Source organism: Gopherus flavomarginatus, chromosome 8, assembly GCF_025201925.1.
Source record: "Gopherus flavomarginatus isolate rGopFla2 chromosome 8, rGopFla2.mat.asm, whole genome shotgun sequence".
Classification (NCBI taxonomy): Eukaryota; Metazoa; Chordata; order Testudines; family Testudinidae; genus Gopherus; species Gopherus flavomarginatus.
In genome coordinates this window covers 40100224-40125993 of record NC_066624.1, presented here as the reverse complement: position 1 = coordinate 40125993, position 25770 = coordinate 40100224, and the positions used below count along the sequence as shown (strand labels likewise).

The following is a 25770-nucleotide window of genomic DNA, read 5'->3' as shown; positions in this document are numbered from 1 at the left end:
ACCTTGTCTGTTAAGTTTGCAAGCCCTCTGGGGCAGTGTTCTTGTCTTCCTACAGGTCTGTAAAGTGCTTATCATGTTGGCGCTATATAAATATTGCTGAACACAACCACCATTCGAAATGAGGGGTGAAGTTAGATGCCTCTGCAAAAACCATGGTGGGCTGCAAGTGAGCCAAGCAAGTGATTTGCATACGTGAGCCGAACGGTTACCATTGTTCCAAAAGAGAAGATTGCGGAGATCCAAGAAGGTAGATGGCAGCAGCTTCCAGAATCATCACCACGTGACAGTTTTTTAGCCAATAATGAGCCAAGAATTGTCATTGTCAGCATCTTAGGGCCACTTCAGTTGCTCAATATGTCTTACTGACAACAGCTCCACATCAGTTACCACAGCGCAGAGCCTGCACAATGCTTTTCTATCCCAGCCCAGCACCTGGAATGCATGGGGCTACAAGAATTGATAAACCATTCTCTTATCCAGCTGATATGCTCTAAGCGGGAGATCCCATTTATCCCCCTTTACACCCGAATACCAAAGTCATCGTCCAGGCTCCTAGACAACACCTGAACACTGACCACAAAATGCAGCCTTCCCCGAGATGAGACATAGTAACCATTTAAAAGTGTACAGCCATCCAACATAAAATTTAGGCCAGGAGATGCAGAAGGGCCTAAATAAAACTACAGGGGACTCTTAAGGAGTCAAAGTTTAGTTGTTTGGCTGGAATTTGGCCAGGAGGCCTGGGCTGATCATGTCCAAAATGCAGTGGCATTTCTGATGGCCACAGGTGCCCAGAATGTCAGTTTTGTCTCTCCTCTGAAAGATGGAACCAATAGCAGCCCAGGATCCCCTAACAGCGGGCTGGGGTGCCAGTTCAGTGCAGATCCCAAGGAAATAGAGGACCAACTACTGAATGCCCAAGGCTACTTCTTGAAGCGCCTGGGATATCCCTGGAGGCTTCCCATCTAGGTACTGACCCAACCCAGTTTACAACACCATTGTCAATCTTATAGAATCATAGAATCATAGAATCATAGACTATAATTATAGAGTCACAGCCCAAAGCAACATGGCTGCAGGACACAGCTTGCTTATAAAACAATGAATTTTGGTCTATCTCCTCATAGTCACTGGTGGCACAGGCAAGAGAACCCAGCCCTGCAGTTCTCACTCCTCCCTCCAACCCCATTTTCCTCCAGCATTGCAGGTACATCCCTGTCTGTTCATCTTCATTCCAACAGGGGCCAAAGGTCTCAGATCCTCAGGGAATCTACACTAGGAGAAGTGGGCCAGTCACTTTAAGCAGCACACTGAGTTTACTGTTCATAAGTGCTCTAGTGAGGATTCCCCCATCACACACACACACACACACACACACACACGCTGTCTCTCCTGGGATGGGTAGGGCTCTTTATCTCCTTAGCCAAAGCCAGGTGCTGATGAGACATGCAGAGACTAGCACAGAGTAGACTAGAAGCTCCTTCTGACGCCAGCCAGTACATTGCTCTTCCAGAGTCCGCAGCCTCCTCGAGATCTTGTTCAACTGCAGAAAAAGCAGCCAGGTCAGTAACAAGTAATGCAGCAAATGAGGGTATAAAGAAAGCTGCCCCTAGCCTCTACCAGCAGGTGCCTCTGTAGGGTTGGTGCAACAGCACTGAGCACAGGGGTGGGAGCTCCCAGTTACTCCAGGTCTACTTCTCCCAGCAGGAGAGACTGTCCTGGTGTGGAAAGGGTCGTCATCTGGACCACACAAATACAGCAGGAAGCAAAATGTTAGGGTCCAGCAGAGCATCAGGGGCCATTTAGTGTCAGTGACTGGAGTCTGCCAGGGTCAAGCACTTTCCCAGTTGCCTTAGAACAGTAAAATCTCTACTAGAGTGACCAGATTTTATAGAAACAATCAGGACAGTCCTAATTTTTGGGTCTTTTTCTTATATGGGCTCCTATTACCCCCCACCCCCTGTCCTGATTTTTCACACTTGCTGTCTGGTCACCCTAATCCCTACGGCCAGCTCCGAGTATAGGAGCACTAGTTGCAAGAGGAGCTCTCAAGCCCACTGCCCTTGAGGGTACCCCTGATAAGAGGAGAGACTGGGATCAAAGAATGCTAGCTGTGGAGGAGCTCACTACTGGTACTGGTGGCACCTGCTCTCATTATCCCTTAGGCAGCTTTCACAGAGTCCAGTTGCAAAATGTCTCCTCTCTTTCTCACCTGTTTCCTCATGGCTATAATGTCAGTCACACCAATCTCCTCCAGGGAGCTTTCTGAGGCTGGCCCTGCGTTCTGGGAGCTAGGAAGAAGGAAAAACAGAGAGATGCAAATGTGCAAACAGAAATCAAAAGAATGCAATCACATCAGCTCGTGTACACAGCCAGGAAGAGGTGAGGGAAGGGTTACCCATGCAAAAAGCACACCTGTTGGATGGGAAAAAAATAAAAAACAGAGGAAAAAACACCAGATGTTATTGTGAAGATCTAGCATGTCTTTGTAACCACACCACAGCCACTTAAAACCTATCTACATGCAGCTCTGTTACCATCATTGCAAAATATACAGCGATCCTGCAATGGATAGTGTTATAAAGCCATGCCTATATTGTTAGAAGCCCAACATATGGAGCGTAGAGAATGTGATATTTACCAATTGGCAGTTTGCTATATATACGTAGAGTGATTAAAACAGCCCATGAAAACACAAATCAGGGCCAAGGCCTCAACCGGCATAAACTGGCATAGCTCCATTGAATTCTACGGATCTGTGCTGGTGTAAATCAGAAGATCTGGTCCATAATGTATAAATCTGCTATTTTTTTCCATTAAAAAATCAAATGGTGATTATCTGCCCCAGTGCATGAGCCATGGATCTCTGTTAAAAGGAGGGTTCTCTAGTTACTTTGCATGATCGCCAGCAGTGTCACTTCACTAAGCAAAAGGACCTTATTGCCTTCAGGAGAAATTCTATGTGAGACCTGGAAAAAAAAAATAATCCGTCTGTGTTCTGTCTGCTTCTTACATCACCAGTAGTGAAGATTTAGTTGGGGAATCACCAGTACTGGCAGATTTAGTTGGGGATTGGTCCTGCTTTGAGCAGGGGGTTGGATTAGATGACCTCCTGAGGTCCCTTCCAACCCTGATATTCTAAGATCCTATGAATGAGAGATACAGAAAGAACTCCAGCCCACTCTCCCATAGCTGTATTGATTCTGCAGGGCTAGTGGGAGTAACAGCTTTGTCTCAGGAAAGTCAGTGGACAGGACTAGAGGGGACAGGCTGGGTAAAAGGGAGCTGCCATTTTCAGAGTCAACTTCTCTAACACGGTGCTCCAAATCATATCTCATTGTAATCGTAAAACCAGATTCTCAGCTGGTATGAACAGATGTCATTCCACAGACTTCGGTGCTCCCATTTACACAGTCTGAGAGGCTCTGGCCCAAAATGTGGACTATGTTGGATAACATACAAAACAGACAGGATCTCTTTGGATTTTAATTAGTTCGCAAAGTTTGCTCTGGGGAAAAAACCACAAACAAAGACAGTTTAAAGAGGTTTAAGAAAATGGATGCTAATCAATTTTATATCTTCATATAACACTCTATAATACGAAAAAAGTTAAAATTAATTGTGATGCAGCAGTGTTGATGTCTCCAGATGTAAAATATCAACTGAAACAACCCACAATTTTTCATTGAAAAAATCATGGCAGGTCTAGGTAGTGCCCATTATGGTATAGACTGAAAATTACCTTTAATTCTAACCCCCTTTTTCCTATGATGCAACTTTCAAGAATGTCATCTAGCAGTAGATTTACCAAAGGTTTGTTTCTGGTTATGAACATTGGATCAAAAATCAATTGTCATTTTTTACTATGTGTGAAAATAAACTTTTCATCTAACAGAAAAGGTGCATTTGGATAAGAGAAAAAAATAGCCAAAACTCAGTTTCAAACTATGCTGGTTTTGTAGACAAAACAGCCTTCCAAAAACAAGCCAGGTTTGAAGAACATTGGTCAAGCAGCTTTAAATGTGTGAATGTCACTTTGCGTCTACACAATATAAACTTCTGTTTCCCCTGTTCCTTCCTCAAAATCATTTGATTAGGGAGATCCTAGCCTGCTCACAACAGAGATGATGTGCAAATTCCAGGGGCTGCATAGCTTAGCATAACAGAATCCTGAAAGAGAACTGAAGGATGACTGAGTTATAGCCACCGGTGTTGGGAGCCTTAAAAAAAACAAACAAACTCTGCAGAGAGGAGAGCTGCTGGATCAGAAACCCATGTCAGAGGCTCAAGATCTTGGAATCTGCTGCCAAATAGCTCTGGATTTTGAGACCCTTTCCTGCCCCAAACCCATTTGATAAATTCAATTAGGCAGCGTAAATGCAGAACCCCTAGCACTCGTGTAATGTTAAGGTAACAGCTGGAGTCATGTGCATGTCACAAGAGGCCTTAGATAATTTGGGACAGTCAAGTGAATTATTGATGTTAGCAGACGCAGGTGGCCAAAAGCCTGGCTCAGAGAGTTTCAGATAGTCCAGGCCAGAGGTTCTCAAACTGGGGGTCAGAACCCCTGAGGGGGTCACGAGGCTATTACATGGGGGTTGTTTGCTGTCAGCCTCCACCCCAATTTATAATGGTGTTCAATATATTGAAGAGTGTCTTTAATGTATAAGGGGGGGGGGTTGCACTCAAAGGCTGGTCCAGGCTGACTGCACAGGTAGTTCCCCCCACCCCGTCATCATAGGCTAGCAGTTGGGGATGTAAAGCAGCGAAAGAGCATGAACGGCCCCAAGAGAATATGCTGAACAGATCCTCTCCTGCTGTGCTGCCCCCTACGGGTTAAAAAGTGCATGCCCGCTTCATGCCATGTTATGTCTGAGGAAAGCAACAGCGTCTACACAGAGTTGTGCGGATACAGGCCTGAAGCAAGCCAGACAGAGTCACCTGGGCTGGGCTCGGTCTTGGGCAGACTTCTTAACATGGTGGAAGAGTAGGTGACCTAGGAAGTACACCATCTGGAAAATGTTCTGCGGGGAGTAGATCCTGGCATCCTGAGGGAATGGAGGGCTGGGGCTTGGTAGTGGGCTTATGCCTGGCCTGCAGGGCATATACAGAATCATTCTAGTTATTCCCTTCTGTGCTGCATTTTCCCTCCCCCTCCCTATGCACTGGTGCGCCGGGGACCCAGGATTGGGTTGTTCTCAGTATCCTTATGATGGCACCAAGTCTTTCTGTGGAATGTAGTTAGCAAGGGTACTGTCTCACTTACAATCAGGCATCATGGAATGGACACTTAATCTCAGAACCATTAGCAATTATCTTCAAGAACTCATGGAAGACAGGTGACGTCCCAGAGGGCTGGAGAAAGGCAAACATAGTACCCGTCTGTTTTTTTTTTAAATGAGGAACAAAGAGGACCTAGAAAATTATAGCCCAATCAGCCTAACTTCAATACTTGGAAAGATACTGAACCAAATTATTAAACAATCAGTTTGTAAGCACCTAGAAGACAATAGGGTATTAAGTAATGACCAACATGGATTTTTCAAGAACAAATGCCAAACCAACCTAATTTCCTTCTTTGATAGGGTTACTGTCCTAGTGGACTGGGGAGTGGGGGCAGTAGATGTGATATCTTGATTTTACAAAGGCTTTTAATGGTCCCACATGACTTTCTCATAAGCAAACTAGCAAAATGTGGTCTAGGTGAAACTACTATAAAGTGAATGCTCAACTGGTTGAAAGACCATACTCAAAGAGTAGTTATCAATGGTTTGCTGTCAAACTGGGAGAGTGTATCTAGTGAGGTCCATCGGGGTCTGTCTGTGGATCTGGCACTATTTAATATTTCATTAATTACTTGGATAATGAAGTAAAGAATATGCTTATAAAATCTGCAGATAACACCAGGCTGTGAGGGATTGCAAGCACTTTGGAGGACAGGATTAGAATTCAAAATGCCCTGGACAAATTGGACAATTGGTCTGAATTTAACAAGATGAAATTCAAGAGAGACAAGTGCAAAGTACTGCACTTGTGCATTTTATTTTTTCCTTTCTCAACTACAAAAAAAAAATGGGGAATAACTTGCTAAGCAGTAGTATTGCTGAAAAGGATCTAGAGGCAGTATTCAAGCAATCAGTGATTTACTATGAGCCAAGAATGTGATGCAGCTGCAAAAAAGCCTAATACTACGCTGGGGGGGGGGTATTAACAGAAGTATTCTATGCGAGACCAGCAAAGTAATTATCCCATGCTACTCGGCCCTGAGGCCTCAGCTGGTGTATCAGGTCCAGTTTTAGCCACCATGTTTTCAGAAAGATATGGGCAAACTGGAGAGAGAGAGTCCAGAGGAGAGCAACCAAAAAAGGATCAAAGGTTTAGAAAACCTGATCAATGAGGAAAGGTTAAAATAACTGGGCGTGTTTAATTTTGAGACTAGATGGCTGAGGGGAGACCTGCTAACACTCTTCAAATATGTTAAGGGCTGTTATAAAGAGGACAAAAATGAGTCCTGTGGCATCTTGTAGACTAACAGACGTACTGGAGCATGAGCTTTCATGGGGGAATACCCACTTCATCAGACGCATGTACACCCACGAAAGCTCATGCTCCAATACGTCTGTTAGTCTATAAGGTGCCACATGGCTCTGTCACTTTTTACAGATCCAGACTAACACGGCTACCTTTCTCATACATAAAGAGGACAGTGATCAATTGTTCTCCATGGTCCACTGAAGACAGGAGAAGAAGTAATTAGCAAGGGAGATTTAGATTAGCTATTAGGAAAAAACTTTAAGTCTAAGGATAGTTGAGTACTGAAATAGGTAACCAAGGGAGGCTGTGGAACCCTCATCATTGGAGGTTTCTAAGAACAGGTCAGACAAACACCTGTCAGGGATGGTCTAGGTCTAGGTCTACTTGGTCCAGTCTTGGAGAGGGGGATGGATTAAATTATCTTTCAAGCTCTTTGTTGCTACCATTGATATGATAGTTATACTCAACCAGGATCACCAGCTCAGAGTCTATAGATTGGTGACCCATCTGCTTATACCACACTCACCACAGTGGTATCTGACTATTAGCTTCTGTGAACGATGTCACAGAAAGTCAGCCTTCACAGCATTAGCAACAGGGGAAGGATGATTGTTTCCAGGGGTCAGCGGGCCAGAGGTCTAGCCTTGGCTCTAATACAGATGTACTAGTGTAACACTGCAGCAACCTCTCAGTAAAACAGAGATGACACCAAGTTCAGGAAGGTGCTCAGAGTCTTAACATATGGCTGGTGAAGGGTTCCAGCCTTCTCAGATGGACGGTGCGAGAGAAGGCCAGTGCGTTGTTAAAGATCAATGAGGGAGATCAGCATGGCTATGGGAAACACGGCCTGTCCAGCCCAAGCTGGTTAAGGCTGACCAGGCTGTCATAAACAGATAGTTAAGGGTTAATGTCTCTCTTACTTGTAAAGGGTTAACAAACAGGGACCCTCAACACCTGACCAGAGGACCAATCAGAAGACAATATAGTTAAAATCTCGTGGGAGGGAAGCCTTTGTTTGTGGGTTTGGGGTTTGGCTTTGTTCTCTGAGTCCTGAACGGGGCTAGAGATGTAACCAGGTTTCTGCCAATCTCCCTGCTACAGTCTCTTATCTGTTCAGAATTGTAAGTAGAAAATGCGGTCATAGTCTTTTAGTTTGTTCTCTTTTTCATTTGCATATGTGTACTTGCTGGAAGTAGCTTAAATTGTGTTTCTGCTGGAGAAAGTTTCTTTCTATTGTTTATAAGTTGAAAGACCCTGTAACTTTTTACCATCTAAAGTGCAGAGTACTTTTTTCTTTCTTTTTTTATTAAAAGCTTTGCTTTAGACCTGTTTGAGTGTTTTCTCCTAGTTAAGGCTCAAAGAAGCTTGAGTCTGTATTGCCTGAGGAAGGGAATAGTAAAGTTCCTCTTTGTGTTAGATTCACGGAGTTGAATCAGGTGATCTCCTAGTGTTCCCAGGGCGGGAAGGAGCTGGAGAGGAAGGAGGGAGGGAGGGGGAAGGAAATGGTTTATTCCCCTTTGTTGTGAGACTCAGGAAATTTGGGTCTTGGGACACCCAGGGAAGGTTTTTGGGGGAGACTAGAGTCGATCAGGCGCTCTACTCTAAGTCCTGATTGGTGGCAGCCTATCAGATCTAAGCTGGTAATTAAGCTTAGGGGAATTCATGCTAATACCCATATTTTGGACGCTAAGGTCCAGAATTGGGAATTATATTATGACACAGGCACCAGCCACACCTTTCAGCATGATATAGTCAGGCCAAGTGCTGACAAGACCTTGAGCCCTCAGTAAGCCGAGAGCACCTCGTACAGAGGATCACACATGAGAGGATGGATCATCTGATGCTGGGACATCATTTAATAAGAGCACTTCACTAGAACTTGCCAACATGGACTTAGTCCCTTCCTTCCATGCCATTGCCTGTCAATACCCTTAGATTGATGGAGATCATGCCTCCCATAGTGTGTAAGTACTGTCAGGCCAATGGGCCATCTAACACAGTAAGAGAGGCTGAATGCTCAGCGTGTGAATTAGCCCCTGGCAGTTCTCACCAGTCAGGCTTCCGGCTTGTGCTACGCAAGGCGATCTGGGGGGTCTCTCTCGTTCTCTCCTTTTGCAGTCTGCCATGGTGGGTCTGTTAGAACACGTACACAAAACGAGAATATTAGTACTGACACTCTGCAAGACATTCTCCTCATTCAACCCTCCAATGATCCCACGGCATCCCCTATGCTCTGCCACCATCAGCTGGGGCAGGAGGCAGCAGAGGGCAACAACCCCAGTAATTCAATAGAATTGCTACAGCTCTATTGCAGCCCCACCATAGCTACTGTGAAACTGCAGTGCCAAGTGAGTTTTAACATGGTAAATGAATGTGCTTTCACAGCCACATGGGCCTGATCCCATGGTCTTTACTCCAGTAAAGACCCACTGGCATCAGTGGGAGTTTTGCCTTGAGTAAGGACCATAGAAACAATTTCAAATTCATACTCTGCCACTGGGGTAGCATAATAATAACCTATTTATGCAACAGCCTCCCAGCCTACACAGCAGTTATCTTAGCCCACTTCTTATCCAGTGCAACACATTATGTCATAATTATACAGTCATTCAGGCCATAAAGGTATTAATGTGACATATTGTGTTTAGATCCCAGAACAGCATATGCCCGAACACATCTCCACACCAGCCTTGCCCATGATCAGCCTTGCTCCACAAGAATACATAATAAAGACTCTGTCTCGATGCAAACATCATATTCAAATGAAACCCCTTATTGAAGCTGAAAGAATTTGTATACAACCTCGTTTGAAGTTTGTTTATTCTCTTGCATTTCATTTGGCTCAGACAGCAAGGCAAGACTGACCTGTTTATGCCTTGGTTTGATCACAGACTAGCCTCCTGCCACAGCATCTGAGGAGGCTTAATATACCATTGTGGGGGAGGAGAAACAGATGGAGTTTTGCCAATCCATAGGAGAAGGAGAAGGCCCAGTGATCCAACCTTTCTTGGAAATATTCCCACTACCATCACGTTGTATAGAACAACCTTGACCTTGGGCCTGAAGTGCATATGTGACCATCCCACACAGTGTCGTCCTTTCCCAGCAGCAGTATTCCCTTATCACCCACAGTAGAGCTGCATGAAATTTGGTAGCTTCTTTTCACAGCCAGTTGTGGAAGCATTTCCCTTGGTTTCAGTTCACAGCCAGGGCCTGACTGGAGCCAGAAGTTGGCATTTAGATCAATGAGTGAGCTCTGAAGAGAAAGAAATTAAGCTTTACATGTCCTAGCATTCCTGTATCACTCTAGTGGGTGAAGGCACCTTAGAGAAGGCCTGGTTCGATGGTCTGGATGACTAAAGATGCAAGTCTCTATCTGTAAGCAGTGGAGAACCAGAGACAGCTTCTTTCTTCTAGATTAGTTTCGCATTAGAGTAAGATTTGTCTCTGGATTATCAGATACTGGATTTTTGAATAATGTTTTGATCCCAAGTACTAACAAAACTAACTTCTTTTCCTGTTTGACACAGTAGGAGGGTTGAAAAGGGATCCCACAGCCCAGTTGGCCTATATTTGGGACACACTCAGTGTTTAATTTGTGCCAGGGCTGAGCCCTAGCACCACTAGGCTTGGCAGTTAGTAGCCCCGACACCTCTGGGCTTGGCACTTCGTAGCCTCGGGGGGTGGGGGGGGAATAAGCATGGTGAAATAGCATTTTTTACTAATAGCTTATTTTTCCGCCCCCCCTACAGTTCCTCACATCTCCTTGTCAATTGCTGGAAATGGGCCATTTTCATTACCACTACACACAGTTCTTTTTCTCTCCTGCTGATAACAGTTCACCTTAATTGATCACTCTCCTTATAGTGTGTATGGTAACATCCATTGTTTCGTGTGTGTGTGTGTGTGTGTGTGTGTACACACATCTATATCTTCCTACTGTATTTTCCACTACATGCATCCGATGAAGTGGGCTGTAGCCCACGAAAGCTTATGCTCAAATTTGTTAGTCTCTGAAGTGCCACAAGTACTCCTGTTCTTTTTATGGAACAAAGTGGCACCAGAACACATTCTGCCCAGAGGATATGATAGCGGTGGACATTAGTGGTGGGACAAAAATGAATTTAGAAAGAACCCCTCCAACGATCTCTTGCTCTGGACAGAGCCAGAGTTCATAGGAGTCAGCTACAACATGAGTCATCCCATCAATCTATTCTGCAGAGGTGGGAATTCTCCTTTTACACATCTGTCTTGTCACTTAAATCAGGGCTTCACCACAGATATGGGGCACTAGCTATGGGGCTATGGGACGCAGGAGGAAGACGACACTGGGGACATTTCACTATCCCAGGAATTTTTCTCCGGGACACTGCCTTGTTATGGGTGCCCACATCTGTTCTAGATACAGTACCAATCGCTTGCGTTTCTGGGTGCCTGATTGGGTTGTGGTGTCCATAAACAGGAGCTCCCCAAACCCTGCAGGCTGGGTGGAGGTGTCCTGAAGCATATGCACAACAATAGAGGGGTGCTGCCTTAGCTGGTCCAACAGGAAAGGCCTTCGACTATCATCCATCATCTCTACAAAGAGGAAAGAGAGGGCAGTTAGAAACATTTGCATACGTCCCAGAACATAACAGCATCGTGTTCAGACTGGGTGCAAGAGGGGGGAAGTGATGTCCAAATTCCTGGGAGAAGCAACTCTGTTTCTATGGCTACCAATACAGTACTCCACGGGGGGGGGAGGCGAGGTACACCACCTTCCAACCCCCCTGAAGCTTTGACAGTCATTGTCTGCAGTCTTTATCCAGTGCCTGTTCCAGGTTTTCCGATTGAAATCCATTTCAGGATTTCCTCCCCACCTCCCTCCAGTATCACTGGAGCACTCTCTGCTTAGCTGAAAGTGGGGCAGGCTTCATTAACAGGCACTATTCACCCACAGGCACATGGAAATCCCATGCCGGAATTCTTACACCCACATGGCTCGGAATCTGAATGGAGAGCAATGACAAAACTCCTCTGACTAAGACATTCACTGCTTCAGGCAGAGTCTAACCATGGCCTTCTTGGCTCTACTTGTTTTCACGGGCCTTAGAGGCTCTTGGGCACTGATGGCAGCAGTTTGAACACACTGACTCATAGCCAATCTCCCCAAAAGCCAGCCCCCAGAGAAGTAATCAGAGTTTTAGCTTCAAATCTCTAAAACAAGCATTCCTCGGAAACACACCACCAGCTGTGCAGAGGATAAGCCAGCCTTCCTCTCAAGGAACAGAGAAGGAAAGTCACTTACTATACAGCTCCAAAGCTGCTAGTGCACTGCGGTTGGGGACTTAGTGTAAAAAGAGTAAGGGCCCTAGGTCCTCCTCCTCCTTGAGATGCCAGGTAGAGACTCTACCAAGGAGTGGAGAGGGGAAAAGATATGGATAATGCGGGTCGTAGCTCCACCTCCCCCAAGCAGGGACTCAAGGATATTAGCCAGCTTGAGTGGCACCAAGAGGATCTTAGAACTTTCTCTCCATCACCCTTATCCCCCTCTGAGTTCATGCACGCACACTAACCACCTCAAGCCCTCTGCCCCCAAGGCCGCACACTCAGAGCAATTCTGGATCCCAAACATTTTTGCTCCCACATCTGCAAACCTGCCTGTCACCAGCTCCACAGAAACAGCCAGAAGCCAGCCTCACCCTGATCCTGCTTTAACCCTCATTCATATCTCCAGCACTTCCTCTTAGGCTGAGTCAGTCTCTCTTGGGTCCTTGCTGACTAGGGCCCAGAATGCGGCAGCAGGACTACTCTGCTGCCCCAGAAAGCTACATTAGTCCTGCCTCCATCACCATCTCTAGCTTCCTACCCACTTCCAGACCTAATCCACAATTTCCCCACATGGCCTCACGCTGCTCCAGCTAAACATCCACACTGCACAGCTACCTTCTCTTGCCTCTTCACTCTGCATCTTCTCTCCACACTTGGAAAATGTAACCTCTCTCATCTCTCTGGAGCCCATTCCCTGCCTGCCATCGGGCCCTTTGGCACCTTTACTAGTGTGTGAAGAATATCACTTCCCACTCGCTTTCCCCATCATTCTAACACTCCTCCCCACACCTCCCTCATGCTACAGGAAGACACCAAGATCTTTTGTCTCTCACACAGCAGCAGCTGATGCAATTCTCAGAAACAAACACTCTGTCCCCACTCTCAGGGCAAAGCCTGTCAGGATCAGCTGATAGGGGATGCTACACAGAGTCCATTGCATTCTATGCTCCATGCTAGATCATGTCCAATCAAAGCCAGCCCATTCCATCACCTGCCAGTGACAGCCTATCAGGGATGTGCATCTGGAAGGACGGGCGAAGCTCCTCAGCTTCTCTCTCCTCATCCAATGGGTTGGACTCATCTGCCACCTTCAGCCTGTTGGGCACCTGCATGCGCTGATTGATGGCCTCCATGAAGCTCAGGTCACATGGGGCTCGGTTCATTTCCAGACCCCGAAATGGCCACATCATTTCATTCCCAGCCTCACTTTGGCAGCCTGGAGGTCACACAATAAAAAAAAAAAAAAAGCCAGCACGGCACTGAAAGAAAGCTATCAACACCAAACGCTCTCACATCCTGCCATGATGGACACAATTTAAGATGCAAATGTAAGAATAATCCCTAACTTTCATACAGTGAGTTTCATCGGCAGACCTCAAAGCATTTTACAAGGGTGCCCTTCTGTGAAATGGGGATGATACTGAGGAAACTGAGGCACAGAGCAATGCAGTGAGTTGCCCAAGGTCACCTAGCAGGCTAATGGCAGAGGTAATCAATATTAAAAATGGACACTGTTTTAAAAGCCAAGTAAGGGCACACCTTAAGAATTAGCTGGTGGGAGGAGACAAAGATTCTGATAGTGATTAAAAATGGAAAATTCCTGTAGGAGGGGAAAAAGCATGTTCTCTCTCATTTACATTCAGCAGTAAAGAAATGAGCAAGAAAGAAGTAAAGTGTCCATAGGAAAGAGCATAGTATACGTGATACAGCCAGGCAAAATTTTTCCACCAGAACTGTTTGAAGGAAAACTGGGTTTTCAATTCAACTCAGAATTTTTCCATGAAAAAAAAAGAGTGTTCTGTCCACACACAAATTTCAAGTTTTTGTCAAAAACCATTTTTTTTCTTTCAGGGAAAAAGCTGAAATTTTCCCCTGAGAAATTTCAACAAAAATGAATTCCCTGCTGCCATTTTTGGCACAATTTTCTGCAAGAATAGGGCTGCTCAGAAAACAAGCCTTTGTGTGCTTTTAAGAAGAAAATGGTCACAATCTCTTAGAAAGATAGAAGATTAGGGTTGGAAGAGACTTCAGGAGGTCATCTAGTCCAACCCCTGCTCTAAGCAGGGCCAACCCCAACTAAATCATCCCAGCCAGGGCTTCGTTATGCCAGGTCTTGAAAACCTCCAAGGATGGAGATTCCACCACCTCCCTAGGTAACCCATCCCAGTGCTTCACCACCATCCTAGTGAAATAGTGTTTCCCCAATATCCAGCCTAGACCTCCCACATTGCAACTTGAGACCATTGCTCCTTGTTCTGTCATCTGCCACCACTGAGAACAGCCGAGCTCCATCCTCTTTGGAACCCCCCTTCAGGTAGTTGAAGGTTGCTATTAAATCCCCCCTCACTCTTCTCTTCTGCAGACTAAATAAGCCAAGTTCCCTCAGCCTCTCCTCATAAGAGGAGGAGCTTTTCAAAGCTTAAAGGTACAGTACTCAGCAAACATAGGTGTAACAGTTTTACTGTTTAAAAAGCTACCAGAAATGAGCAAGATAGTATTTCTCAAACTGTAGGTCAGGACCCTAAAGTGGATCATGGCCCTGTTTTAATGGGATTGCCAGGGCTGGTGGGTGTTAGACTCCTGGGGCCCGGGGCCAACGCTCAAGCCCCATTGCTGGGACCAATGTCTGAGCTCAGGTTACAGGTCCCCTGCCTGGGGTTGAAGCCCTTAGGCTTTAGCTTTGCCCCCCCACCCACCCAAGGCAGCAGGGCTCAGGCTTTGGTCCCCCCTCCTGGGGTCATGTAGTAATTTTTGTTGTCGGAAGGGGGTCGCGGTGCAATGAAGAAGTTTGAGAATCCCTGAACTAGAGGGAAGGCTTTGGTGGGTGGGAGAGTAAATGCCCCGTGTTCCAAGGCACCCAGACAAAAGCACAATCCCCTATGGTGATTAAAGGTGTGCAACAGTGAACTTCCTAACAAGTGGGTTGTGTCTGAGCAGAGATGCTTGTTAGGACAAATGACAAGGAGAGGATCCCAAAAGTAGCCAGGGCTTTGAAAACCAGTAGGGCCACTGGTGTCAATCTCCCACTCGGTAGGCAGCCAGTGTGCCTAGATAGGGGAGCAACTAGTCAACAGAACTCAAGCAACGTCCAGATTGGTGTTATGCCACATGGTTATCCTGTTAGGATAGTTCTCTCCCTTCACTAAGTGTCCATGGCAGGCTGGTCCACAGGCCTCTGCCACTGAGCACAATGTGACAAGGACTTCGCCCCACTCTGCAGCCAGCTGCTTGTTGAAGAGCAGCACCCAATGTGACAAAAGGATCTGGACTAGACCTGGGGAAGGGGCAAGTGCTGGGGTAAGTGGGGAAAACCCCAAGGATCCAGGAGGTGCATGCAGGGTCTGGCTTGGGTGGCTGGAACACTGTAAGTACACATGGAGCTTTACCACCATGACGAACCTGGGTAGTCCCTAGGCATGTCTGTGACAAACACGCTTAATAGACTCATAGACTCTAGGACTGGAAGGGACCTCGAGAGGTCATCGAGTCCAGTCCCCTGCCCTCATGGCAGGACCAAATACTGTCTAGACCATCCCTAATAGACATTTATCTAACCTACTCTTAAATATCTCCAGAGATGGAGATTCCACAACTTCCCTAGGCAATCTATTCCAGTGTTTAACTACCCTGACAGTTAGGAACTTTTTCCTAATGTCCAACCTAAATCTCCCTTGCTGCAGTTTAAGCCCATTGCTTCTTGTTCTATCATTGGAGGCTAAGGTGAACAAGTTTTCTCCCTCCTCCTGATGACACCCTTTTAGATACCTGAAAACTGCTATCATGTCCCCTCTCAGTCTTCTCTTTTCCAAACTAAACAAACCCAATTCCTTCAGCCTTCCTTCATAGGTCATGTTCTCAAGACCTTTAATCATTCTTGTTGCTCTTCTCTGGACCCTCTCCAATTTCTCCACATCTTTCTTGAAATGTGGTGCCCAGAACGGGACACAATACTCCAGTTGAGGTCTAACCAGCGCAGAGTGGAAGAATGACTTCTCGTGTCTTGCTCACAACACACCTGTTAATGCATCCCAGAATCACGTTTGTTTTTTTTTTTGCAATAGTATCACACTGTTGACTCATATTAAGCTTGTGGTCCACTATGACCCCTAGATCTCTTTCTGCCATACTCCTTCCTAGACAGTCTCTTCCCATTCTGTATGTGTGAAACTGATTGTTCCTTCCTAAGTGGAGCACTTTGCATTTATCTTTATTGAACTTCATCCTGATTACCTCAGACCATTTCTCCAATTTGTTCAGATCATTTTGAATTTTGACCCTGTCCTCCAAAGCAGTTGCAATCCCTCCCAGTTTGGTATCATCTGCAAACTTAATAAGCGTACTTTCTATGCCAACATCTAAATCGTTGATGAAGATATTGAACAGAGCCGGTCCCAAAACAGACCGCTGCGGAACCCCACTTGTTATACCTTTCCAGCAGGATTGGGAGCCATTAATAACTACTCTCTGAGTACGGTTATCCAGTCAGTTATGCATCCACCTTATAGTAGCCCATCTAAATTGTACTTTCCTAGTTTATCTATAAGAATATCATGCGAGACCGTATCAAATGCCTTACTAAAGTCTAGGTATATCACATCCACCGCTTCTCCCTTATCCACAAGGCTCGTTATCCTATCAAAGAATGCTATCAGATTAGTTTGACACGATTTGTTCTTTACAAATCCATACTGGCTATTCCCTGTCACCTTACCACCTTCCAAGTGTTTGCAGATGATTTCTTTAATTACTTGCTCCATTATCTTCCCTGGCACAGAAGTTAAACTAAGTGGTCTGTAGTTTCCTGGGTTGTTTTTATTTCCCTTTTTATAGATGGGCACTATATTTGCCCTTTTCCAGTCTTCTGGAATCTCCCCCGTCTCCCATGATTTCCCAAAGATAATAGCTAGAGGCTCAGATACCTCCTCTATTAACTCCTTGAGTATTCTAGGATGCATTTCATCAGGCCCTGGTGACTTGCAGGCATCTAACTTTTCTAAGTGATTTTTTACTTGCTCTTTTTTTATTTTCTCTTCTAAACCTACCCTCTTCCCGTAAGCATTCACTATATTGGACATTCCTTCAGACTTCTCAGTGAAGACCGAAACAAAGAAGTCATTAAGCATCTCTGCCATTTCCAAGTCTCCCGTTACTGTTTCCCCCTCCTCACTGAGCAGTGGGCCTACCCTGTCCTTGGTCTTCCTCTTGCTTCTAATGTATTGATAAAAAGTCTTGTTTCCCTTTATTCCCATAGCTAGTTTGAGCTCATTTTGTGCCTTTGCCTTTCTAATCTTGCCTCTGCATTCCTGTGTTATTTGCCTATTTTCATCCTTTGTAATCTGACCTAGTTTCCATTTTTTATATCACGCCTGTTTATTTTGTAGGTCACGCAAGATCTCGTGGTTAAGCCAAGGTGGTCTTTTGCCACATTTTCTATCTTTCCTAACCATCGGAATAGCTTGCTTTTGGGCCCTTAATAGCGTCCCTTTGAAAAACTGCCAACTCTCTTCAGTTGTTTTTCCCCTAATGAACAACAACGAGGTGGGAGGGAGGAGGAAACAAACAAACAAAACACTTATGGGCCCTGCCCCAAGGGTTCCCAAAAAAAGATGAAAGACAGGAGGGAACCACTTCTGGTAATGGAGAGTATGGAGGAGACCAACCCAGGAAGGATTCAAGGAGCATATTTCTCCAGCCAAGAGAGTTTCACTGTGGATTTATTTTAAACAGTGCAATTCCTTTTCCCTAGAGAAAATTAATATCATCAGATGGGTACAGGGCTCTAGCCACAGGCCCCCCAGCAGTTGCTCTTTTGAAGCTAGAAACCTTGCAGAACAAGCCACACTGGCTGGGCACAGCAGGATGTCAAGTAGAGAGGGGTGCTCTCCATGCGGATGCAAGACGGTGAGAATAAATGCTGGGGAGAAAAGCACCTGCGTACCAGTCTCACCTTTGCCGCCAGGGCCAGCTCCAGGCACCAGCATTCCAAGCAGGTGCTTGGGGAGCCAATCTGCACGAGGCAGCAGTCCGTGTGTTTTTGTGGCCCCAAGCAGCATGCCAAATTACCGCCACGGACGGCGGGGGCATTAGGGCCCCGTGTGCCATTAGGGCGGCATGCGCATTTCCGCAGCGGCGGCAATTGGGCGGCAGCTTCTGTCTTCAGCTGCCTGCAGCGGCAATTCGGCGTGCTGCTTGAGGCGGCAAAAACAATAGAGCCAGCCCTGTCTGCTACTGACTCGCTGAATGACCTTGGATAAGTCACAGCCTCCCCACGCCTCCATTCCCCAGTCTGCACCAGGGAGAGAATGTCAAATTCATTCAGTTTGTGGTGCAATCAGCTCTCTCTGCGGCAGGAGTGGAAGGGAAGCACAAAGTTGATTTGGGCTCCCCAGCTCACACCGTCACAGGGGAGGCAGAATAGCTAAGTAGACAGAGCACTGGGTCGGGACTCAGGAGAACTGGGATCTATTCCCAGCTGCCTAAGTAGCCTTCAGCAAGTCACTGCCCTTCTCTGTGCCTCAGTTTTCCCTCTGTAATGAGGGTGAGGACACTGCCCCCTCCTCCCCCTTTATAAAGCTCTTTGGATGTAAAGCACTTTATAAGAAGGCGTCAGAGAAGGTGTTGATGGCCAAGGAGGATTTTAGCAGGGAAGAAAACATGCAGCATGACTTGTCCCAAAAGCCTCCCCCAGTTTTTGTTCTCTTTATAGGTGCAGCAGCAGCAGGGAGAGGGAAAAACTGAGAAGCAGGCCAGCACCAAGGCTATTTCCATAGAGGGGGAGGGAGGGGAAGAGGAGACAGAGGAGATGGAGAATCCAATCAGTCACATCTCAGACCGATCCCTCTTCTCAGCCCTCCCAGCAACCTCCCACCATGCACCGCCGCCACATCCCCTGTCCCCTGCTAGATCAGGATTTCCATACCAAAGGCTGTGGTTCCCCAGGGAGCCCAGCAGGGCGCCATGCGGCTCAGAACCTCAGAGAGGAGAAGGACCACACGAAGGATGGCAAGAGGGGCCGAGGCACCAAAAGGGAGAGGAGGTCAGACGAGGAAGCGTTGGGAACACAAGTGAGGGCACTGGGGCCCAACCTTGATGACAGTTACGCCCCCGGGTCTATTTTTAGCAGCACTACCTTGATTTTCTGCTCAGTCGCCCACTTGCTTGCCTTCTGAATCCACCACGGTGCCGAAGCATTCGGCTCTGTGTGCACATCAGACCCTACAAACTCCTCCCTCCTCCCCACCCTCTGGCACCCGCAGAGGTGTCAGGGCAATGGATGGCAGTGTGCTACCCTGCAGAGATGGCAACTTCTCCTTGTGAAATCTCTGCTTCCTACAGGTAGTCCCCTCTAGTCCCTTCGCCCTCACAGGCTGGACAAACAGACCCCAAAATTAACATGCAGGCAGCACAGTCAGAGAGGCCAGAGGCTTGGCTCAGTAGATGTTCCGGGGGTTGGCTGGGCCCAAGGCTGGCCGCAGACAGGCGGGAAGCATGGTCCCCTCTGGCTGAGTAAAGGGGCTCTGCTGAGCCAAGCATGGGAGTTTCAAGTAGTTATCGTCCAGCTGCAGGGGCTGGTCACTTTAAAAATGTGTCTAGTGGGTCATTAAATCTATCAGCCAGGCAGTTGCTCTCGACAGCCTGCTGCTGCATAGGATAGAAGGGCCAGATCTTGGCCCATACACCCATTGCCTTTGTGCCACTCGGGTGGTCCAAAGAGCACAGGGTTGTTGGGACTGCCCCAATGTCGGGGGAATTCCAGGGTGCTGTAAAGCCCCGGTAGCCAGTTCTATGCACCCTGTTCCTTTGGGAACATGGGGGCACCCTGGGTGGGCTGGGATAGCGTGGAGCCAGAGTACAATGCGCTGCAGCCATCCTCAGCTGGCAGAGGAGACTAAATGGCTTCATGCAGAGCAGCCCTCATGCCGCTCGAAGTCATACCGGCAGCTGATTCATCCCCTAGGCTGAAGATCAACAGAGCCAATAGGGACCTTAGAGCCACTCCCCACCCTGACCCTCACTCAAGGCTCTACACTGAGCACAGCTCGACCAGGCCCAAAGAATCTATTGCAGGAGACTTCCAAATCCATCAGACGGCAAGTTTTTATTATTTGCACTATGGTTGCACCTTGAGGCCCCCTCAATCAAGAATCAGGGCCCCTTTGCGCTAGGCACTGTACCAATAGTATAACAAGGAATCCCTGCCCCAGAGCTCACAACCAGGCATGAGAAAGCACAGCAGGTAAAAGAAAGAGGAGTGGGTGAGATGGAAGGACCAAGTGACTGTGAAGCGACCTGTTTCCATCATAATCAGCAGTCTCCCTTTACCACCTGCCTCAGTCAGTCTCTTCTCTCTTCATTAAATCAAGTCAATCCTTACTTAAAAAAATAGAAACTTATCCGACATCAGCTGTGACAATCTCCTGCTTTCAAGTATATGCTCAAGGTAGCTGCGTCCCCTCAGGTCTGTTCCGCAGCATCAAAGTGGAGGCTTCTCCTGACAAGTATCAGTACAGTGGCATTTACTGAGCTGTTCCTTGGAGCCCCATTATAAGAACAAGAGAACATAAAAATGGCCATATGGGTCAGACCAATGATCCACCTAGCCCAGTATCCTGTCTTCCGACAGCAGCCAATGCCAGGTGGCCCAGATGGAATGGACAGAACAGGCAATTGAGTGTCCATCCATCCCCGTCATCCTGTCCCAGCTTCTGGTTGTCAGAGGCTAGGGACACCCAGAGCCTGGGATGAAGTCCCTGACCATTTTGGCTATGGTCATTGATGGCCCTATCCTCCATGAACTGACCCAATTCTTTTTAAAACCCAGTTATACTTCTGGCCTTCACAGCATCCCCCGGTAACAAGTTCCACAGGTTGACTGTGTGTTGGGTGAAGAAATACTTCCTTATGTTTGTTTTAAACCTGCTGCCTATTAGTGTCATTGGGTGACCCCTGGTTCTTGTGTTACGTGAAGGGGTAAATAACACTTCCTTATTTACTTTCTTCACCCCATTCAGTTTTATAGACTATTATACCCCACCCCACCCCCAATAGTCATCTCTTTTCCAAACTGAGAAGTTTCAATCCTTTCAATCTCTCCCTGTGGAAGCTGTTCCTAATGTGCCTAATCATTTTTGTTGCCTTTCTCTGTACCTTTTCCAATTCTAATATCTTTTTTGAGATGGGCCGACCAGACCTGCACACAGAGTGGGCATGCCATGGATTTACGTAGTGGCATCAGGGCACACCAGAAAAGCAATACAGCTGCTGCTTAACTTTATGCATATGATTAAGTCCATTCATAGACTGTTATGCAGGAGGTCAGAATAGATGATGATAAGTGGTCCTTGTTGGCCTAACAAAGACCAAGAGAGTCACTGTACCAAAGACCTTACAATATAAAAATATTATGCAAGGTGTGGGGGGGGGAGAAACTGAGGCATGGTGAGGGGAAGTGACATGCCCAGGATCATCCAGTAAACTAGTGGCAGAGACAGGAATAGAAGCCACATCTTCTGAGTCCCAGTCCACTAGACCAGTTTTTATCTGCTGTATTGAATCAGGGCCTGAATGCAGATTCTAAAGCAGTGACAGGCACTTTTAAAAACCTGTCACAAGCTATAACAGCACATACCCCACACTGCTACCCCCTAACGGCCTGCAGAGCACATCCTTGAGCTAGCTCTGTCCTCTCATCTATCTCAGCCCCAAAAATCCTGAAAAAATAAGAGGTGTCTTGCAGTGAGCCTTGGAGATCAATAGATCTAGGCTCTGGTAGACCAAGAGACTAAATAAATGCCAGAGTCACAGACAGACCCTTTCTCTAAACCCCTAGCTCACTGATCACAACTGTAGTGTATGCGATCTATGGTATTTTCCTTCAGGTTTTTGCTGTGTTATAAAGCAATGTGGGTAGTTAGAAAACAGATATTAAAACAAGCCATGCTGGATTCATGCACAGTGGAAGATCTGTTCATTTTCTAATCACCAATGGAAATACTACAGCTTCCAAAGAGCTCAGGGACCAGGGGGGAATGAGGACGTAGGCCCCAAGGAGAGTAAGACTATTAAGACTCAAAATTCAGCTGTCAAAATACATGAAAAATGAAGCACTCAAGCAGATGGATTTTCTTCTTTAAAAAAACACTTTCTTCAGGGCTTTTCTTGCAGCCACAGAGCAATCCCATCACATCAGCAGAACAGGAGCGGCTTTCAGGCTGATTCTCTACATTTTAAGCATCAAAAGTTAGAGAGAGTTTCTGACTCAGCCAACCCTTCCTGAGGGGGGCACTCAGGAGCCCCTTGTCTAGAGGGAACCACCTGCCCCTACTGCATGAAAAACTTCGCCAGGTAATGTTACCCCATGAGTGCTGGATGGGGGGTTAAATGGACTGTGTGTAAAGGACCCTGTGGAATATCTGCCCTTCTCCTCTGAAGACATAAGGTCTAATCCTGTTCAAGGCACATATGGAAGTGACTTCATTGGCCTCAACTTTGTCCTTAGCAGATGGGCATCAACCTTACTGTAAAGAGAGCTTAGAGAAGACCGGAACACTAAGGCAACTCCCATTGCTGGAATGCAGAGTGCTGCAGGGCCAGGGCAAAAGGGCACTGACAGAGCTGCGTGGAGAGCCCAGGGATGAATGAGAGGTGCTGGAGCTTGGAGGTCTGGGACTGAGATGGATAGACAGAGCGAGTGGGTGGGCAGGACTGGAATGGCAGGGAGGGCTGAGGTGCATGAATGGAGCTGAGAGTGCCTAGCAGGGGGACGGCAGGAGGCACTGACCTCAGATTTAGGCTAGAGATGCATTGGCAGAGCTGGGGGACAGGAGGCACTGAGGGGTATTTCAGATCCCCCACCCCACCCCCCGACACTAAGCTTTGACCAAAACACTAACCTTGCTAGGCACTGGCAAGGGGACAGTGCATTGCTAACAAATCCGTTCTTTGGATCAGATGTTAAATCGAGCTCACTTTGGGCTCCCTGTACTGGGAAAATGTCATGTGCTTCACACAGAGAGTAAAGGATGACCAGGGTTTTGTGTTCAGTCTCATTAAACCCCCATGAACTGTGGCAGTTGGGTAGGAGCTATTATTGATTGCTTAACAGGCCACATTCTGAGCCAGCGGGGGTAGAAGTAACTCTCCTGACATCTGCCTACACCAGACTGGAATTTCATCCAGTGATTGCTATGTCTGCCTGCACAGTCACTGCATTCCCACAGGTAACCCACCCCTGCAGAAAGCACTCCGGGACACCTCAAGTGGCAGAGGTGCTATCGGAAACAAAGTGCATTGTCCTGCTTAAGGTATCAAGCTCTCCCCTTGGTGCCAAAGGCTTCTGGGAGCAGCCTGGCTTACAGCATGGCATGGGGCCAAGGAAGGAAAGGCAGGTGGGCTCTGTGTGCAAGGTGAGCAATAGCAAGGGAGGCAGAGTGGAGAATGAGCTCTGCTGACATCCACAAGAGGGGACCTCATAATATCACAAACAGCAAGAGCTGAACTCCAGCCCTGAGGAACAGGAGGGCTAGCTTTGCCCTGTTTGAAGAGCGTGATTTCATATGCCAGCCTAACACAAATCAGAGAGAAAACCCTCACTTCCAAAACCAGAACTTCTTGTTTTCTGTAGGGAAAATTAAACAATCCAGCCCCAGCTGGAAGGGAAACAGCCCAACCTAAACTGCACCAGACTTATGCTGAAATCAAGAGGCAGAACTTCAGTCAGGAGAGAGATTTGTTTTCAGCTCACTTTAGACGGCAGCCAGTCGCCCCTGCTCCATTTCCTCCTGTCCTGATCCTGTCCCTGGAACATACAGCAGCCCTGTAAACACACTTCTCCCTGCAAGTCACAGACATACATACCTGCCTGGGGTAAAGTCAAGCAAGCTAAGCCAGGAGCCTGATGTCTTTGTCAGGCCACAGCTAGGAAGAGAGAGAAGCTAGAATCGTTCATATAGTTAGCCCAGGCAAATCCAGAGTGAATTGCTCCACAAAGAAAACTAAAACTTTCCTACATTGTGCACCCTCTCTAAAGCCACAAACCCACCAGCCCCCTTTGCTCTAGCCAACTTTGTCCCCCTTTCAACTCACTAGTTTCATGGTATTTTTGTGTTATTTCCAGTTTGTTAATGAAACTTACTAACCTGTAAACAACTTTTCTTCCAGCCCCTTACAGTCAGCTGGATGGTGATGTCAACCCCAGAATTTCTGATCCCTCCCATTTTGGCAGCTTAGGCTCCAGGAAAGCTGTAGGATTGGCTGAATGATAGAAGCTGTCCTTCGTTCTTTTAAAGAGACAGAAGGACCGGTTAATGAGACATGGCAGGTGGCTAATTAGCATCTGTCTTCTTGTCTGTGGGAGTTTGAAATCCACTTACCTTGTTGCACACACAATATGTTCAGCATTTTTCCTCTGGCCTCCTGTCTGGAGAGTTTCATACAGCACTAGTCCCTGAGATGGCAAACAGCTAACTCTTCGTGGCCATGTGACACTTTGCTTTTCTACACGACTTTGCATCTGAGGATCTCCGAGCATTTTACAAACAATAATGACTTCACCCTGTCAGGGAGAGGTAAGTAGATACTATCTGGCAGACTTGGTGACGTGACTGGTCTAAGATCATTTCACCAAGGCAGAGCCAGGAATAGAAGTAAAATCCTCACGCTTTAACCACTAGGCTGTTCTCCCTCCCATAAAGGCCCTAAGATAATGCTCTTCTGTCATTCCCAGGAGACCACTTTCAATTCTTTGTCAGGGAGTTATTAGTTGTATTGCCATAGTGCTTAAAAGCTCCAGTCCTGGACTAGAACTCCATTGTGCTGGATACAGTACAAACAGAACAGAGAGCTTCCGATCTAAGGATTACTGTGAACAATTCCTCTGCTCCTACTGTGTTTTCCCCATCTGAAGTTATAATCCCCTGTGTGACATTTTAAGGTGCTTTCCATCTACAACACCCTGGCTGCCCATGAGGCTGCTCCACCCTTACAGCCAGGTGTTCCTGCTAACAGTCACTAGATTTGCACTCTGGGGGACTGGAAGTGGGACAACAGCAGTGGAGGGCTCTCAGCTCTGGAATTCAGTCCCCAGATAGACTGGGACTATGCATTTGCTAGAGGGGCAGCGGTGTAAGAGAAACATGCTTTCTGGGGACGCGATGGGGCTGGTGTCTCAGCTCTGTACTGTATCACAGCCCTATCACTGGGGAGCCTGGCTGTTAATCTCCCCACTTCCTCCACTCCACAAACTATCTGCCATTCAATGGAAATCCTTCTCAGCAATGCTGTGATTTTGTTATTAAAAACGTGACATGGTCAGGTTAAAATATATATTTTTAAAAAAGAGATTGGGCTTTCTGAGCTGCTGAGCACCTATGCTCAGTGGCATGCTAGAGTGTGGAAACTGAAGAATGTTACCCTCTAACTTCCTTTGCCCCATTTATTGCGGTTGTTTACTTTTTGCATCTTTTACTCTGGACAATGTACGCTGGTCGGGTTCAGTGGCACATCTCTCATCAGTTTTACTTGGAAAAGCTCCAGCAGGGGCATGTCCTTATGTGGGCTGCAGACATGGCAGGGAAAAGTTTAAATCCAAACAAAAGCCCACGTGCCAGGCCTGAGCTAGCCTGACGGAGTCCCTGGATCGATCTCTTACCTGTAAATGCCCTCAGAGAGCCTCAGCAATGGGTGCGGGTTTTATAAAGGTAAGAAAACAAAAAGAAGGACCCACCATCAGCACCACATCAACCTGTCGAGGGTTACTGCCTGCTAAGTGGTATGAGACGACGGAAAAGTACAGCCAGTTTTAAGGAGTTCTGAATCCCCTTCCTGGAGCCATGGGCTTGAGATTCAATTCCTGGCCATAGAGTCCGGTCACAAAAGGGCTTAAGATAAACCCCAAGCTGCCTCTGTCCTGCTTTTATGGGGGAGATT

At 46.9% G+C, this 25770-nt stretch overlaps 1 protein-coding gene across 3 annotated transcripts; it reads right to left on the bottom strand.

Annotated features, from left to right (window-relative positions):
* Positions 1-1043: 1043 nt before the first annotated feature.
* LOC127056489 (mitochondrial fission factor-like) lies at positions 1044-24065 on the bottom strand. Of its 3 annotated transcripts, none has more exons than XM_050964390.1 (7): positions 23982-24065; positions 12836-13060; positions 10946-11112; positions 8585-8667; positions 4942-5094; positions 2213-2291; positions 1131-1543 (listed from the first exon to the last, which is right to left on the bottom strand). In XM_050964390.1, exons 2-7 carry the CDS (start codon positions 13032-13034, stop codon positions 1412-1414), a joined length of 813 nt encoding a protein of 270 aa, XP_050820347.1. In that variant the 5' UTR covers positions 13035-13060; positions 23982-24065; the 3' UTR covers positions 1131-1411. The 3 variants fall into 3 exon arrangements, with proteins under 3 accessions (XP_050820349.1, XP_050820347.1, XP_050820348.1); XM_050964391.1 differs by lacking the exon at positions 23982-24065 and adding an exon at positions 23588-23641; XM_050964392.1 differs by lacking the exon at positions 4942-5094 and having other exon boundaries at positions 1044-1543; positions 23982-24064.
* Between the last annotated feature and the right edge of the window lie 1705 nt (positions 24066-25770).

Bases quoted from the DNA above. Each gene is read 5' to 3' on its own strand.
- LOC127056489 (XM_050964390.1), bottom strand. From the start codon at position 13,034: ATGATGTGGCCATTTCGGGGTCTGGAAATGAACCGAGCCCCATGTGAC. The intron at 8,668-10,945 runs GTACTGTATCTA...GTGTTCTAACAG, and splicing joins CCCAGAAACGCAAGCGATTG to ACCCACCATGGCAGACTGCA. The intron at 1,544-2,212 runs GTGAGAAAGAGA...CTTTTTCTGCAG, and splicing joins TTATAGCCATGAGGAAACAG to TTGAACAAGATCTCGAGGAG.